This window comes from Cydia splendana, chromosome 9 (assembly GCF_910591565.1).
Source record: "Cydia splendana chromosome 9, ilCydSple1.2, whole genome shotgun sequence".
NCBI classification, from domain to species: Eukaryota; Metazoa; Arthropoda; class Insecta; order Lepidoptera; family Tortricidae; genus Cydia; species Cydia splendana.
In genome coordinates this window covers 12,037,550-12,053,891 of record NC_085968.1, presented here as the reverse complement: position 1 = coordinate 12,053,891, position 16,342 = coordinate 12,037,550, and the positions used below count along the sequence as shown (strand labels likewise).

The window sequence follows — 16,342 nt, the reverse complement described above, 5'->3', positions numbered from 1 at the left end:
AATAACGCAAATAAATATGCACACAGTATATGTCGGTGACTTTAGTTCGTCTACGGATCTCCTCATTTCTGATTTGATCACGCAGAGAAACTCCGAGCATAGCCCTCTCCATAGCTCGTTGAGCGACTTTGAATTCTCAGATGAGGCCGATAGTGAAAGACCACGTAACTGACTGAATAACACAAAATATATAAAAAATTGTCTTATACCCGCCTTATTTTGAACTCCCTGTAATCACACCCCGTATTCCGCACCCTTCACAAATAATCTGATTTAGTAAAGTTTACTAAATGTTTTTTTTTATGATCTTGATCGCGTAATAATGTGTAAAACCCAAAATAGCGTCTTAAAACGTATTAATTTTTTTATAATGTGATCTTATTAAGCATTTATATGAGAAGAGCGACAAAATTTTACGATAGTTATTTATAATTTTTTTTTCGTTTTCAATAAAGAAGGAAGTTTGAGAAAATTTTGTTAATTAACAATTGCCTAAATAACTTTAAGATAAATTTCTACAAGTAGTACATTTGTTGACATGTTTTAAATACACCATTTTTTTTTTAATTTTAATGAATATTTAATACCTTTAAAATTATATTTAATGTTACGTAATCGCTTTTTCACGCCGAAAATGAGGCGTGGAGGACTGTGTTCAGCGTTGAATAAAAAGTATAAATAATGGAGATACAGTCCTGCAAGTATATAATGTTGTATTGGAAATATCCTCCTCTTTAATAATATTAACTAGATTTTGCCCTGTGCGCGGGGCCCGAGGGCCCCGCGGTACGCGTGTTGTTTGCTGTTGGTGCTGTTGTTGACGTGTTGTTGTTGCTGTTGTTTGTGCTGTTGTAATTGCGTAGTAGCTTGTTTTCCAAAGGGAAAAAGAAACAAAGTTGTACTTTTGCTCGGACAAACAGATCCGCGTGCGAGCACTTCATTCCTGTAGCTCGGTAGCAGTCTGGTTATGTGAGGGTCACAGTTCTAACCTAACCTAACCCACTTTTCTGGTAGCAGTCCATTTCTGTGAGCGTCGCATTTCTAACCTAACCTAACCCACTTTTCTGGTAGCAGTCTGTTCCTGTGAGGGTCGCAGTTCTAACCTAACCTAACCCACATTGTTGGTAGCAGTCCATTCCTGCTGTTGTTATTGTTGTGTAGTAGTTTGTTTTCCAAAGGGAGAAATAAATAAAGTTGTACTTTTGATAGAAAGAAAAGATCCGCATGCGAGAACTTCATTCCCGCAGCTCGGCCTTCGGCCTCGCGTGCTTGGGAAATCGTAACTTTTCCTATTGGGTTGTGTTTCAGCTCCAACTTCCTCCTCACGTGTGACGCTTCGGGCCTTCGGCCCAACGCGGAGCTCGGCCTTCGGCCTTCGCGAGCCTTGACGCTTCGCCGTCGGGCCTTCGGCCCGCCGGCTCCGCTTATCAAGAAAGTTGACTTTGTAGGACGTTTGGTGGAACTGCATTCACGCAGCTCGGCCTTCGGCCTCGCGTTTTGGGAGTCGGGGTGGAGGCTCCGGGCCTTCGGCCATCCACTGGGGTCGGCCTTTGGCCTCCCTGCCTGAAGCTCGCCCTTCGGGCTCGCTTAACACACTTTTTGTATAGGATTTTGCTTTGTTCGTCATTCCCGCAGCTCGGCCTTCGGCCTCGCCCAAAATTACTGGGGGTGGAGCATGCTTGGACATTTGAGATAAAGCTCCGGGCCTGACGGCCCTCCGCGGGGTCGGCCTTCGGCCTCCCAGCCTGAAGTTCGCCCTTCGGGCTCGCCTAACCTACTTGGAAATTTGAATTTGGCCCGTGTCCGCCGCCATTTTGGATTTTTCCAAAAATATTTTTGTCACATGGTAACCTTGGGCCCCCAAGCACGCCGCATGTCAAATCTCAGCGCACTCGGACCAACTTGAAAAAAATTAAAAAAAAAAGTCGGCCTGTTTGAAATTTTTTAAATGCAGTTTGTTTTGTCTTGGGGCCCTCTATGACATTTGGTCGAGCACCCCCCACCCATCTCGCACCGTTTAAAAGTTGCCATACAAAACTAAAATGACCATTATTTCCGCCATCTTAGATTTTTTCCAAAAAATTTTTTTTCATAGGAATCTAGAGGCCTCTATCTTTCGCCATGCCAAATCTCAGCGCGCTCGGACCAACTTGAAAAAAATAAAGTCGGCCATTTTGAACATTTTTAAATGCAGTTTGTTTTGTCTTGGGGCCCTCTATGACATTTGGTCGAGCACCCCCCACCCATCTCGCACCGTAATATGAATACTTTTTGAGATATTGGGGAAATTAAAGATCTCTACTTTTTCCCCCTTTTTTTGCTTATAACTTTTGATATTTTGTGTGTGCTACTACACGCTTCGAATGCATTTTTCTAGGCATTATGACTAATCTAATGAGGTATCACACGTATTTTTAGGAGTATTATCTCTATTTTTACCGTGTTCAGTTTCTCGAACAAGACTAATACAACCAAGCGCAAGATGAACTGCCTGTAGGCACCTTGAACTCTCGATTATATTTAATTCATGTCGACCGTGGTCAAATATTAAAATTAGTGATATGTATTTAGTTCTTAAATAATTGTATTGCGATATGCATAGGCATAGGGTAATTTTTTTCAATTATTTCAATTTGACATTTTAAATTTATGATTATGATGATGAATTTGCACGCTTGACGGGCGTGGCGCGTTGCATGCGATCCAAAGCCGGGCGCCTTCGGCACCCTCATACTAAAAGCGTAACACTATACATATATTGTAACATCCCCATACTGTATCAATCCAAATAAATAATTTCTGATTTTCAAAGGAGTCAAAGAGCACGAAGGAATATAATAATTTTGCAGATCGGATCAGTAAAGGTGAAATACTGTAAATATATCATACTTACATACTCACAATTATATTATCTAGGAATATAATATTATTTACCTATATTGAAATTGGTTGCTGACCTAGTGAAAATACTGAAATATTTTAACTGTTGATGTAGGAAAGCTAGGCGCTTTCAAGCACCTCGTAAAGTATTAGATGCTTCTGTTATCAGAAAGTGTGTTTTTATAGCACTTAGTGACTTTTTCTTACGTTTCATATGCTTTGTTTCCCATTGTTTGTAAATGGTAAAATCACGTGTCCGCGCGGAACACACTGACGCAGGTCCGTCCTCTACAAGCGCTGCCGCGCGACTGAAGAGGGCGTAAGTGCGTTCGCGAGTGATGGCGGTTGCGGATTTAGTAGGTATTGAAACATAGAAATTATTTTAATGATGTTACCGAGACAAAGTGATCCAAATCATCTAGATTATCTTATTACCTATACATTTATGTAAAAAACAAGTCTAAAAAGTTTGTATTGTAGCTCTGAGATTGATTTATTGTTAAAAAAAGGCGTAACTTTGGATTTTTTTTTCTATCGAGCAAAGTTTATCTAATCATGTTTTTGAGATCCAAAACATATCTGCCAGATCCTTAAGTATAAGATATATTTTTTTCACAATTTTAAAACATTGTTTCTTATATTTCCGATGGATTCAAAAAACTGGTTCGCTTAGCTCGTACGGGAAAAGCACGCCTTAACCGATTCTCGTGAAATTTTGTGACCGAATTTTACGACTAAATAAATTTTTTTTGTCAATCCGGTTTTTGGAAATTTTTAAACATGGCGGAGTCGTGATACCTGGCGCCTAAACAAATAGTCGTATCGATATCATAAGACTTTTTTCTTTTTGAAACATGTTTACAGAGTTAATAGCAAAAAATGCAGAAAAAAATTATCGCTGGTTTAGGCGGTATTTAGATATTTAATTTTAACTAATTTTAATTTGAGAAGGAGTAGCTAAATTTCGTCAACCCATCTAAGAACTATTTGGCTCAGTTTGTAAACGTTCGCTTTTTCTGTTTGCACAGAGGGTCTGGGTTCGATCCCCAGTAATTGTATGCTGGGATATTATAACTTTTTGTATTTTTTTACACATAAATTTCGTATTGTTTTTCTTTAATTTACTATACATATTTAAAGCTCTTAGCACCATGTTATTTCAAGCTCTGCTCGCGAGGTCTACAGCTCACAGAGCCACTAGTTTAGCTGTGCTTAGTTAAAAATACACTCCAGATCAATGTATAAATACGGGATAAGTAGTTTATAGAATAGAATTCCCAAATAAAGGCACACGTTTTCACAATACCCATTTTCATGCTCTACATTTACTTCGGATTGCAAAACAGGACATTAAACTGAAGTGTTGTCAACAGAATGCGGTGGGTCGTCTCAAGCGGCGGGTAGAGCGTCGCGATGAGCGCGCCGGAGCCGGCCGTGTTGCAGGCGCTGCAGGGCCACACGCAGAACTGCGAGAAGTGGCCCGGCCCGCGCGCCTGCAAGATATACGTCGCGTCTGTCTACAATGGTACAGTACACATTCTATAGCACGGAGCCTTGCTACAGCTGCTCACAGGCAGAACTGCGACAAGTGGCCCGGCCCGCGCGCCTGTGAGATATACGTCGCGTGTGTCTGCAATGGTACAGTACACATTCTATAGCGCGGAGCCTTGCTACAGCTGCTCACAGGCAGAACTGCGACAAGTGGCCCGGCCCGCGCGCCTGCAAGATATACGTCGCATACTTGCCTCTGTCTGCAATGGTACAGTAGGTACACTCTCTATAGGGTAACGCTAATATAAGGCTACAACTGCACATATATAAGTGGCAATATACATATATTATGTTGTCCGTGTCTACAATAGTACAGTACAGTAGCGTGGGGCCTGGTCACCGCCGCAGGGCCTCTGGCGTTACTAATACGTACAAGAAATTCGTTGCCTTTATTTACCTCTAGACTGGAGTATTAAGTAGGTAGGTACACCACACTCAAGCTACTGCTAGTAAAATTACGCAAGCTAGCGCCTTTGATAGCTCAAATAGCGGTAAACTCATGGTAAGGGTACGGGAAAATTATTCCTTTTCATTCAATATTATCTCCTCTGTTGTTAGTATTATTTATTACTAAGCACTTAAGTCATAAACATTATTGTTTGCCCCATCATAACAATTTATATCGATTGATTTCTGATATGATCATTACACTATTATCTTTAATGGCCTGATAACATAATTTATTAAATTGTTTGGTAACATTAAGGGTAATAAATAATACTACAATTGTACCAGCCGTGACAAAGACAAAGTTACTTTGAACTTGGAATTTATAGCGCGAAAACATGGTAGGCAAGCAATTGCATAAGTTCTCGGGCATCTTTTTACAGTTGTTATTTATACATGGTGGAGTATAATAGTGGAAGATTTGTTTGACTGCCGTAACCTAGTAATATTTCTCACATTTTGTTTCTTTTACAGACTTTCGCGAAGAGAGACGTCAGATCCTGGAGATGGTGGGGCCGGAACTGCAAGCAACATACGACGATCGGTACATCGAGGTACTTAGAATTTGATTACTAATGGTTTGTTTTACGTCGCGCAACTGTAATTATATTACGAGTACATGAAAATTCAAAAAGTCAAAATAACCAGTTGAACTTCAAACAACATGCAAGTGCAGCGCAGTACGCGCAACATATATAAATACAACGCATTGAGATTGAAAGATATTACAGGTATCCTATTGTACGTTTCTGAACATCCCTTGAAAAATCCCTTCCTTTATTTAGTCAGTGATTTATAAGTCAAAAGTTAAAACTAACATTAGTAGTACATGTCTAAAGTTTGCGGATCGTGTTAAGCATGGTAATATTCGGCTGAAAGTTAGTCAGAAAAAGGTTGGGCACAAGAACAGAAGTGTTACATAAATTTATAAGGCTGCTTCCACATTTTAGCAAACTCGAGTTCTATTCAACTTCAACTACAGTATTTATTTAGACATCAACTAAGCCCGAATAAGTTGCGACCTCCAGAGGTTTACTTATACATATAAAGAACTTTGGTTGCGGGTGTCTTCTGCAAACTTATTATGACACAAGTGCTTGTACACACCAAGGATTGTTAAAATATAATGCGAAACTTTTGAACTCAATTTCAGAGTTCTTGCAAAGTACTTACATGAAGGTATGTATCTTTTATAGGGTTCTGTAGTCAACTTAGAAAACCCTTATAGTTTCGCCATGTCCGTCGGTCTGTCCGTCCGGGGTTTTGCTCCGTGATCGTCTGGTTAGTTCTAGAAAGCTGAAATTTAGCCTGGATAAATCAATCATGCCGACAAAGTGATATAAAAAAAAAACAAAAAAAATGTACCTCCCCTATATGTAAAGTGGTGATGAATTATCCTTTCGCTTTAACCAAAGATGTGGGGTGTCGTTGGATAGGTCTTTCAAAATGTATTTTTTGATAAAATGAATGTTTTCGAAACTACAAGTAATCGCTCAGAAAGAAAATAATTATTTGTTCTACAAGTGGGCAAGTTTTTGTTTAACCGCTTTTGCTAATATTAATACCCGAGCAAGCGGGTTATTATACACACCTAATTTAAATAGTTTTAGTGCCTTCACCTCTAGTACAAATATAATATATACCTAGGTAATAATGCGATGCGTCGACTGACTAAAATGACTAAAATCCTTCTTCTTCATCTTCCGGCCTTGTCCCATTTCTAATTGGGGTCGGCTCATGTATTGTGTGTTCTGTATTGTTCGTCATATTACGAACACGTACTATCAAACGTATTTGATTTATGTATGTAAAATGGCTAAAAATTGCCTTTTGCTGCGTGTCAATACGCAGATTAGGGATCACGAGATCTCTGAGAATGTACGCATCGCGTGCGTGTTGTTGTTGTATATTCGGGACCCGAGGACATCGTTTTGTTCGGCTTATAACATCAGACGTATCACGGGATTAAGGCACAGGCAGTACTGTGTAGCTACTCGTTGTTATTTTTGATTTAGTTAACCTATTACTTACATTATATTTATAAGCTCGCGGTGTTATTATTTTAATACCTACCAGCCTTTACATGCTAGCTAAATGCAGTTAATAAGTAATGTTGCACACACGTTACTAACATAATTATAACATTATCATATAATATTACTATGCACGTTAACCCTCTGTCACTCAAGAACATCAATTTTAATTTTTCAAGCAAATTTGGATAGAACTAGTTGAAATAAAAAACTTAATTTCTCATTTTTTTAATTTTTTTTTATTTCGCGACAAAAATCAAAAAAAAGGGAGCGTTGCTCGTAGGCAACATTGAGTAACAAGCATATCAAAAATATTCAAAATCCTGTCCTTTGCTCATCTACACAAAGCTGCTTCTCCAAGGTGATTTGTTTGTATGAAGGTATCAACAACCGGACGAAATTTAAAGATTCTATCGTGACTTGGATCGCTTCTGGGAACTGCTTTGCTATTGTCATTGAAATGCAGCAACTGTCTTATTTTTTCGAACTTGTTCAAGGCCATTGTACGTTGAATTAGTTCTGTGCCGAGTATAGGTGCCCAGTAACTGGTAACCCTGGGTAGTTTAATCAGGGACATCAGGAATACTATGCCGATGAACTGTCGTATATCTAGGTCATTTACACGAAAGGTATTACTTGGATCCTTCTGTACCACATAGAGGTTGGTCTGTTCAACAATCATTTGAATTAACTCTGGTTGGAACAACTTCAGAAAGAACTGCACGGGTGTATCGAGTTCTAAAGTATCAGGACTAAGTGTCTTGACCTTTGAATGCTATCTGAAGTGCGTTTAACTCCAGGTTCTTCTTTTTCCACCGTAAGTTCAGCTTTTTTGGCTTCTTTCCTTGGGACCTTGAAGCTGGAAGATTACAATCGCTTGAAGTCGATTCTATTGGTTTTACCTGAGTCGAAGTGGTAATTTCGTCATTTTGTAAGGTTCTAATCAATGTGTCCACATGATTATCAAACTCCCCGTCAGAAGAAGCATCGCCAAACTCATCAACCATCTCCTCAGTCAACCCCTCCATCTCAGGATCAAAATCAGGGTCGGCAATACTATCGTCATCAAATTCTAACCCATCTTCACTCGCATCATCATCACAGAATGCCGCAGCAATGTCGGTATCTTGCAAACGACGTTTACAAGACATCCTAGGACAAGATATTAATTACGTTAAAAACATATACCTACCGTACTAAACTTTGACCCTTTTACGATAATGTAGCTTATGGGCTACAAACACTAAGTACCTACTACTTTCATAAAAACAAGGAATTACTTGAAGATAACAATATATGTGGTATTATCTATGAAAAGGGACCTTATTGTCGATGGCGCTTACGACACTAACATCGATGAGCACAAAACGTAGTAGTTTAAAATTGGGGATTCTGGCCCATTTTAGTTATTTTGATTTCCAATTTAGCAATTAAGTTTCTTTGATTACTGGAACATTCAATGTTCCTGTCTATCCAATGCGGAGGTCAATTTATGTTATGTGACGCTGATGAACTTATCAGTCATCGGGTTTAAAGGTCTCTTTGTAGTTTTTTATAAATAACTCGTAAACGGTGACCTGTAGCAAAAATGTTCTGATACATAAGTAATCTGCGTAAAATTGTCTACATTAAATATTCTATACACTTTTTCGCTAGGATCAGTATTTAAAAAAATATTTAAGGTAAAAAGTTAAATATGATCAATTGTTAATATTTTTTGTAAATAACTCGTAAACGGTGGCCTGTACCAAAAAATGTTCTGATACATAAGTAATCTACTTAAAATCTACTCACCGGAAGACCGGACGCTTAGCTAAAACGCTAGGTTGAAGGAGAAGAATATTGATCCTAGCGAAAAAGTGTATAGAATATTTAAGGCGCTCTTATACTCGAGTTTTACGTTTTCAAGGGGGTGAAGCAGACGAGTGGTAGAACGGGCAGGCGGGCGCCCCGCGCGGCGCACCGCACCATTCCCGCGCAGCACGTCTACGTCCTTATTCTGACGACATCGGTATTCTGAATCGTCAGTTCCGGGATTTTTAGTTCGGCAATTAATATTGAAAAAGATTTATTAGTAAATTCGAATTTTGATGAGTACTTAATGAAATTAAAAACCGGACAAGCGCGAGTCGGACTCGCCCACTGAGCTCACCGAGGGTTCCGTACTTTTTAGTATTTGTTGTTATCATCATCATCATTGGCCTTCGAGTCTATTACAGACTATACAAGCAGTATCAGGTAGGGAGACAACGTTTTTCGTGGCTGTGTAAGCCAATACGGGAGCGGCAAACACGACCACAGGCCTGGCAGGTGTAATGTGCCCGTGGCGAGCAGGTGTCGGGCTGATGACGCTTGGCTCGCTTACTTGCGAGTGTCTTAAACCAAGCGTCGTCGTGAATTTTACGCCCGTCAAATACCAGTTTGCGCCACTTGACTCTGTCCTCGGCATGTTTCTCCCAATTGTCAACCGGGATGTTGAAGGCGTGCATGTCTCGTTTGGCGCAATCTTTATGTCGTAACATTGGCCGACCTACGCTTCTCTTGGCATCAGCTATGGCACCAAGCAAAACACGCCGCGGTAAACGAGTAGGTTGCATACGATGCACATGCCCCAGCCAACGTAAGCGTCTCTGCTTTAGCAGCGCAAAGAGGCTGGGCAGCTGAGCAATCTCAAGCACCCTTTCGTTTGTGACCCTATCCTTCCAGTGTATGCCCAAAATGTTCCGGATGCAGCGCATGTGGAAAGCGTTAAGACGACGTTCGTGCTTGGCGTACGAGGTCCAGGTCTCAGCCCCGTACAAGAGTATGCTCAGGATGCACGTTTGATAAACAACCATCTTGGTTTTCCTGGTAAGGTGTTTATTTTGCCATACTCTTGTACTCAACTTCCCAAACATCGTCGCCGCTTTTCCGATACGAACGTCAATTTCTGCATCCGGTGAGAGATTGTTAGTCACCGTCACCCGAGGTAGCAAAATTTGTCGACTGACTCGAGCGGGGCGCCATCCAACAGGATTTTCGGTGTTTCCGCACACCCTTGAGCCAGTACAACTGTTTTTCGGGGATTTATGGACATAGAGAATAGAGCACAGGCACGCGAAAACTTGTCCATAATGGTCTGAAGCTCAAGCTGCGATGTGGCGATGAAGGCTGCGTCGTCGGCAAATAGCAAACTGTCAACGAATAAATCGTCTCGTTTTTGCTTAGACTTTAATAATGACACATTGTAAAGTTTTCCGTCAGCCCTCGTATGAAGATGGATACCCTGTTGGTCGTCACCGAACGCAGTTTTCAGCAGTAACGAGAAGAATATACCAAACAGGGTAGGCGCCAGTACGCAGCCTTGCCGAACACCTCGACGCATAGAGAACGGGTCAGACACGGTACCGTCGAACACCACTGCACCTTGCATACCCTCGTGAAACGACTTCACAAGACTCAATAGTTTTGGGGGGCATCCAATGTGTTCTAGTACGGAGTAAAGCCCTTCCCTGCTGACGGTGTCGAAGGCCTTATTCAGGTCAACGAACGCCACAACAAGGGGTGTTCTCTGCTCTCTACACTTTTCTTGAATCTGCCGAAGTGTAAAGATCATATCCGTTGTAGAACGCTGGGCACGGAATCCACACTGGCTTTCGGGATATACGCGATTGGCAAGTTGCTGTAGCCTTGAAAGAACTACCCGACCGAATAACTTGCCCACAATACTAAGGAGGGAAATGCCCCGGTAATTGTTGCAATCACCGCGGTCTCCCTTTCCTTTGTACAATGTGATGATGTTAGCATCACGCATATCCTGTGGGAACATTCCTTTCTCCCAACATTTCCACAACAGACTATGCAGAATTGGGCCCACACACTCGAGTTCTATGATGTCTGCTTGAGCACCATCACTGCCAGGACTCTTTCCACGTTTCAGCTGCTTCACAGCCTTATGAAATTCCTCTATAGAAGGTGGCGCCTCTAGTTCGACCCAAGTTGCTAATTTTGGCGTGTGTACTAGGGCCTCTGAGTCAATAGCAATTGGGTTCGAATAGAGTTTGGTGTAATGTTCCACCCATCGTCCGAGTTGACGGCAGCTATCAGTTATGATAGTACCGTCCACTTCTTTAAGAGGGGCTGTTTTTTTAGGCACGGGACCCAGAACCTGCTTGATACCCGAGTAAACACCGCTGAAGTTACCGACGTCAGCGCACTTTTGAATATTTGTGCACACGTTCGTCCAGTACACATTTGCAAAGTGTCGTGCATTTCGCTGTAGAGTTGACGTGGCGTTTTTAAGGTCTTCCCGTGTTTCAAGAGTGGGCTTCATGCGGTGTTTCAATGCAGCTTCACGTTTGGAGTCAAGAAGAGGTTTTAAATGCTCTGAGTTTTCAGCGAACCAATCCTGGGTCTTAGTTTCCTGGTAACCGAAAACTGAGCAGGCAGTGTCTGTTAGCAACCCTCTGACGCTCCTCCACATGTCGTCTACTTGCGCATTCTCACTCCAGGTTGATTCCGCGCTTTTTACCAACTCCCCAAATTCACTGACCATCTCGTCATTCCTGGTATTCAGAACGTTGACTTTCTTCTTACCCGGAGGTCTGGACGAATGGATTTTCTTTTGAGTGAAGGCAACGCGCGCTACCACCATGGAGTGATCGGTGTCACACTCTGCACTGTGAAAGGTTCTGGTGTGGAGTGTTTCGCGTAGGTCCTTCTTTCTGGTGAGGATCATATCCAGCTGATGCCAATGACCCGAGCGAGGGTGTTTCCATGAAACTTTGCGCGATAATTTGCCCTTAAAATATGTATTGGTGACGCACAGTAGGTTTCTAGAACAAAACTCTAGCAGACGCTGGCCATTTTCGTTTTGTTTACCGATACCATGTTCACCAATACAGTTCTGCCACGCATCACGGTCTTGACCGATTCTAGCGTTAAAATCGCCTAGAATATACAGGCGATCGGAAGATTTTACACCGCGCACTGTTTCATTGAGTTGGTCGTAAAATTGGTCCTTGGCCTCGTCCGTTGATGGTAGTGTTGGAGCGTACGCGGAGATGAGGGTAATGTAGCCGCTGGTTGTGTTAACTCGCAACACCATTATACGCTCGGAGACCCCATGAGGCTTTTCGATTGCTTTAAGCAAATCATTGCGAACGGCGAAGCCAACACCGTGCTCACGAACAGCATCAGCCTTCTTACCCCTCCAGAAGAACGTGTATTGTGCCTCGCGCAATGAGCCTTCATCAGGTAGCCTGGTTTCTTGTAGAGCTGCTATTGATATGTTAAGTCTATCTAATTCCATGCTGATTACAGCCGTCTTACGCAGGTCGCATGCGTTGCTGTTACTTGAGCCCCCCACGGTGTCCGGGAGGCCTGTCCTCATAGTACGGACATTCCGTGTCGCAATGCGCATGGATAAGCGGGTTATGTTATTATTTCTTTTTGACTGTTTTTCAGCAGGTGAAGTACGTTACGACGCCGGTCGTCTAGTTGAAGGCTAGTGCTCCCTACACCCAAAAGGAACAGACCGGCACCGAGGCGGATCAGTACCTAACTGACCGGGGGCTGCCCGGCTTAAGCGGGCGGTTACTGATCAGTGGGCCTACGAAGGACCCTCCCACTGTCAGGAGTGACCCCTAGCGTCCTAACTTACGCCTATCTGTTTGGACTTATTACTGGTCACTGCCACTCCCCGTGTTGTTTTCCACGTGGCAAACCATCGTGGGTGAAGTTTCCTCTCCACAGACACTGCATCGCCTGGGACACAAACGAAGAGACACAGGGTTGCCCAAGACCTATGGCTTTCTCTCGGCCTCACCGACTAAATCCGCGGGAAAGACAAGTCAATACGCGCGGAGTCGGATCGGCTGCAGGTGCATGACGGCTGCCACCGAGCCGGGTTTGTTTCAAGTTTTCCTTCTCTGTTGCTATCTCTTCCGTTAAACAGCAGGAGGACCACGTGCAGGCGAGATAAGCTGGGGCACAAAGATATTATTCGTGTTGTTATAGCGGCAACAGAAATACATCATCTGTGAAAATTTCAACTGTCTAGCTATCACGGTTCGTGAGATACAGCCTGCTGACAGACGGACGGACGAACGGACGGACAGCGGAGTCTTATTAATAGGGTTCCGTTTTACCCTTTGGGTAGGGAACCCTAAAAATGGTAGGTAAGATGGTGAGGTCGGTGAGTGTACCTAAATAATTATTAATTATATGTATACAATATGAGTGTATACTTGACTGATCATGTTTTTGTAAAAATCGATTTCGACTGGCAAAACATATTATTTTTTGGCAACCGGGTTTTTTAACCTAATTAGTAGTGTCCGACCGAAGGTACGGTTTCGGTTTCGGTTTCGGCCAGTTTCGGTCAAAAAATCATGTTTCGGCTGTAGTTTCGGTTTCGGCCAAAAAACGGCCGAACCTTTCGGCCGGGCCGAAACTTACGAAATGGTACTTGGGACAAAGAACAAAAGTCGAACATATACTGATTCATGTATAGGTACAGAAATTAATTGGTTTATTATACTGGACGGTCGACGCAGTCTTAAGAGGCTGTCAATACCTATAACGCGCACACTGTCTAATTGTATCGGAGTGAATGAGATAGCACTGACGCATGTTACTGGGCCCTGGGCAAGAGAATAATTAGAAAACTCATAATCTTCCTCGCGTGATCCCGGAATTTTTGCCGAGCCGTGGCAATGGGAATGGGAGCCTGGGGTCCAATTGACAACTAATCCCAAGAATTGGCGTAGGCACTAGTTTTTACGAAAGCAACTGCCATCAGACTGATTTTCTAACCCAGAGAGTAAAGCATGCATTAAGCATGTCGGGGCCCCCAGACAGTGCAAGGTTCGGGGCCTCCTACAGTTAATTCTGCATACAGCATGTTCTGTTGTTCAGTACAGGGAAATAAGTTTGCGTTTTCTAATTTCAATCTTCAGGCGTTGGCTGAGTACCAGCTCGGCCTGAGTCGAACGATGTCTTTTTCGCTCTTATTCACTTACTTATTCAGTAATTTTCCTATCTACCTCTAATGGCAAATTTTAAGCGAGGCTAAAGGCTACGCTCAACTAGTGCCGCAAAGTTGATTTTCTCAATAGTTAATATTTTGCGAGGCTGAACAGCTGACTATTGATTAAAACGAAGAAAAAACCTTTAAAATTGTCCCCAGTACAGTTTTTTTTATACGAATACTCGACCTTAGCCTCACTTTTTACCTTAATTTACCATTAGATAAAGATAAAGATAAAAAATAGTTTATTCAAGTAGGCATATTACAATGCGCTTATGAACGTCAAATAAAGCTATACCCGCTCCAACCGTACACCTCTGCCTCGAGAAGATTTAAATCCCATTGGTTTGTGTTCCACATGTCCTCTACTTCAGCTTAGCCTTTGGCCTCGCTGCGCCATGCTCGGCCTGCGGTCTCGCTTTATAATACAATGGACATTAGTTGGAGTCTGTGCTCAACTACTTATCATGAAGCTTGAAGCACGGCTTTGACTTCGCATGAAAGTTCGCCTTACTGGGGAACTTCGGACTTTTAGGCCCAGGTGAAGATCGGTACCCGGCCTTGCGATATTGTTAACAAAAAATTTCGCGCTCGCTGCGCTCGCGTTTTTGGCTGCTTTTTTGGTTGTCCCTGTATCTACATATTAACTTGACTGGTGAATTAATAGAGTTAGACCAAGAAAATTCTGCAATGATTTTGATAGCATATGCAGTGCAACTAGTGCAAATGTTATTTATACGTCATAATTCCATAGAAGTTTTGATGTTTAAACTAACACTTGCACTGCGTGTGTTATCAAAATCGTTGCAGAATTATCTTGGTCAAACTAAAAAAACTGCTTAAGTAACATCAATTTCAAGGACATTGGGTGTTGACAGCCCCATAATATGTGTGTAAAAGCGGTTTTATGACATTTTTCAACGATTTTAACAAGTCTACAAAAGTTTCGGTTTCGGTTTCGGCCGAAACTAGAGCCAAAGCCGAACATTCGGTTTCGGTTTCGGTTTCGGCAAAAAAACATGTTTCGGTCGGACACTACTAATTAGACCCCGCTGAATCCGAAATTGCCGGTTGATTGATCGAATTCTTGACTGGAAGTGAGATAGTTGATATTAAAGGTCCCTTTTTTTTAGTTTTTCGTAAATAACTCTTAAACGGTGGCGCATAGCAAAAAAATTCTTAAACATAAGTAATCTGCATAAAATTGCCTACAAGAAAGATTCCGTACAATTTTTCGCTAGGATCAATATTCAAAGAGATATTAAGGCGGGAAAGTTAATTATAATCACTTTTTGAAGGTCTCTTTTTTTAGTTTTTCGTAAATAACTCGTAAACGGTGGCCAATATAAAAAAAATTGTTAAACGTTAATAATCGACACAACATTTTCAATAAAAAAAGATTTAGTACATTTTTAGCAGGGATCAATATTTAAAAAGATAATAAAGAGGGAAAGTTAATTATAATAAATTCTAAGGTTCCTTGTTTTTATTTTTTCCTTAATAATTTGAAAAGTATGTACTCATAGCAAAAACAAATTTTACACAAATAATAAACATAAAATTTCCTACAAGAAACATGTAGAACACTTTTAGCTAGGATCAATATTTAAAAAGACAAAGCATCCGGTAAGTCAATTATAATCAATTTTAAAGTCCCTTTTTAGTTTTTTGTAAATAACTCGTAAACGGTGTCCCATAGCACAATAGGTTTTTATGAATAAATAATCTCCATAAAATTTTCTGCAAAAAACATCTGAACACTTTTCTCTAGGATCAATATTTAAAACGATATTAAAGGAAGAAAGTTAATCACAATCAGTTCACAGGTCGCTTTTTTTTCGTAAATAACTCGTAAACGGTTGCAACGGGGGCAGTTGCAAAAAATATTATACATAAATATTGAACATAAAATTGTCCACAAAAAAGGTTTTGTACACTTTTTCGCTACGATCAATATTTAATGAGGTATTAAAGGGGGTAAGTTAATTATAATCAATTTCCAGGTCCCTATTTTAAGTTTTTCGTAAATGACTCGTAAACGGTGGCCCATAGCAAAATAGGTTCTTAATGTTAACTAACCCCCCTTGGCTAAAAAGTGGCCTCCATGTTTAAAATTCATTTGTTTACGTAAGATGTCCGTCTTTGGGTCACGAATTTACATGTGTGTACCAAATTTCAACTTAACTGGTCCAGTACTTTTGAAGAAAATGGGCTGTGACAGACGGACAGACAGACAGACAGTCGCACGAGTGATCCCATAAGGGTTCCGTTTTTTCTTTTTGAGGTACGGGACCCTAAAAACTAAAAAAAGTGACATGTGAATTGATTGTAATGAACTTTCTTCCTTTAATATCGTTTTAAATATTGATCCTAGAGAAAAGTGTTCAGATGTTTTTTGCAGGAAATTTTATGTAGATTATTT

At 41.3% G+C, this 16,342-nt stretch overlaps 1 protein-coding gene across 4 annotated transcripts in view; it reads left to right on the top strand.

Annotated features, from left to right (window-relative positions):
• The window catches only part of LOC134793585 (protein qui-1), a 203,275-nt gene that overhangs the window by 101,961 nt on the left and 84,972 nt on the right, over positions 1–16,342 (top strand). For 2 of the 4 annotated variants that reach the window (XM_063765199.1, XM_063765197.1), the window contains exons 2-3: positions 4,254–4,405; positions 5,353–5,432. In XM_063765199.1, the coding sequence (XP_063621269.1) occupies positions 4,294–4,405; positions 5,353–5,432 (192 nt within the window). In that variant the 5' untranslated portion in view covers positions 4,254–4,293. Of the gene's footprint in view, positions 1–4,241; positions 4,406–4,454; positions 4,519–5,352; positions 5,433–16,342 lie in introns of those variants that run through there. The other 2 variants (XM_063765198.1, XM_063765201.1) reach the window with 2 other exon arrangements.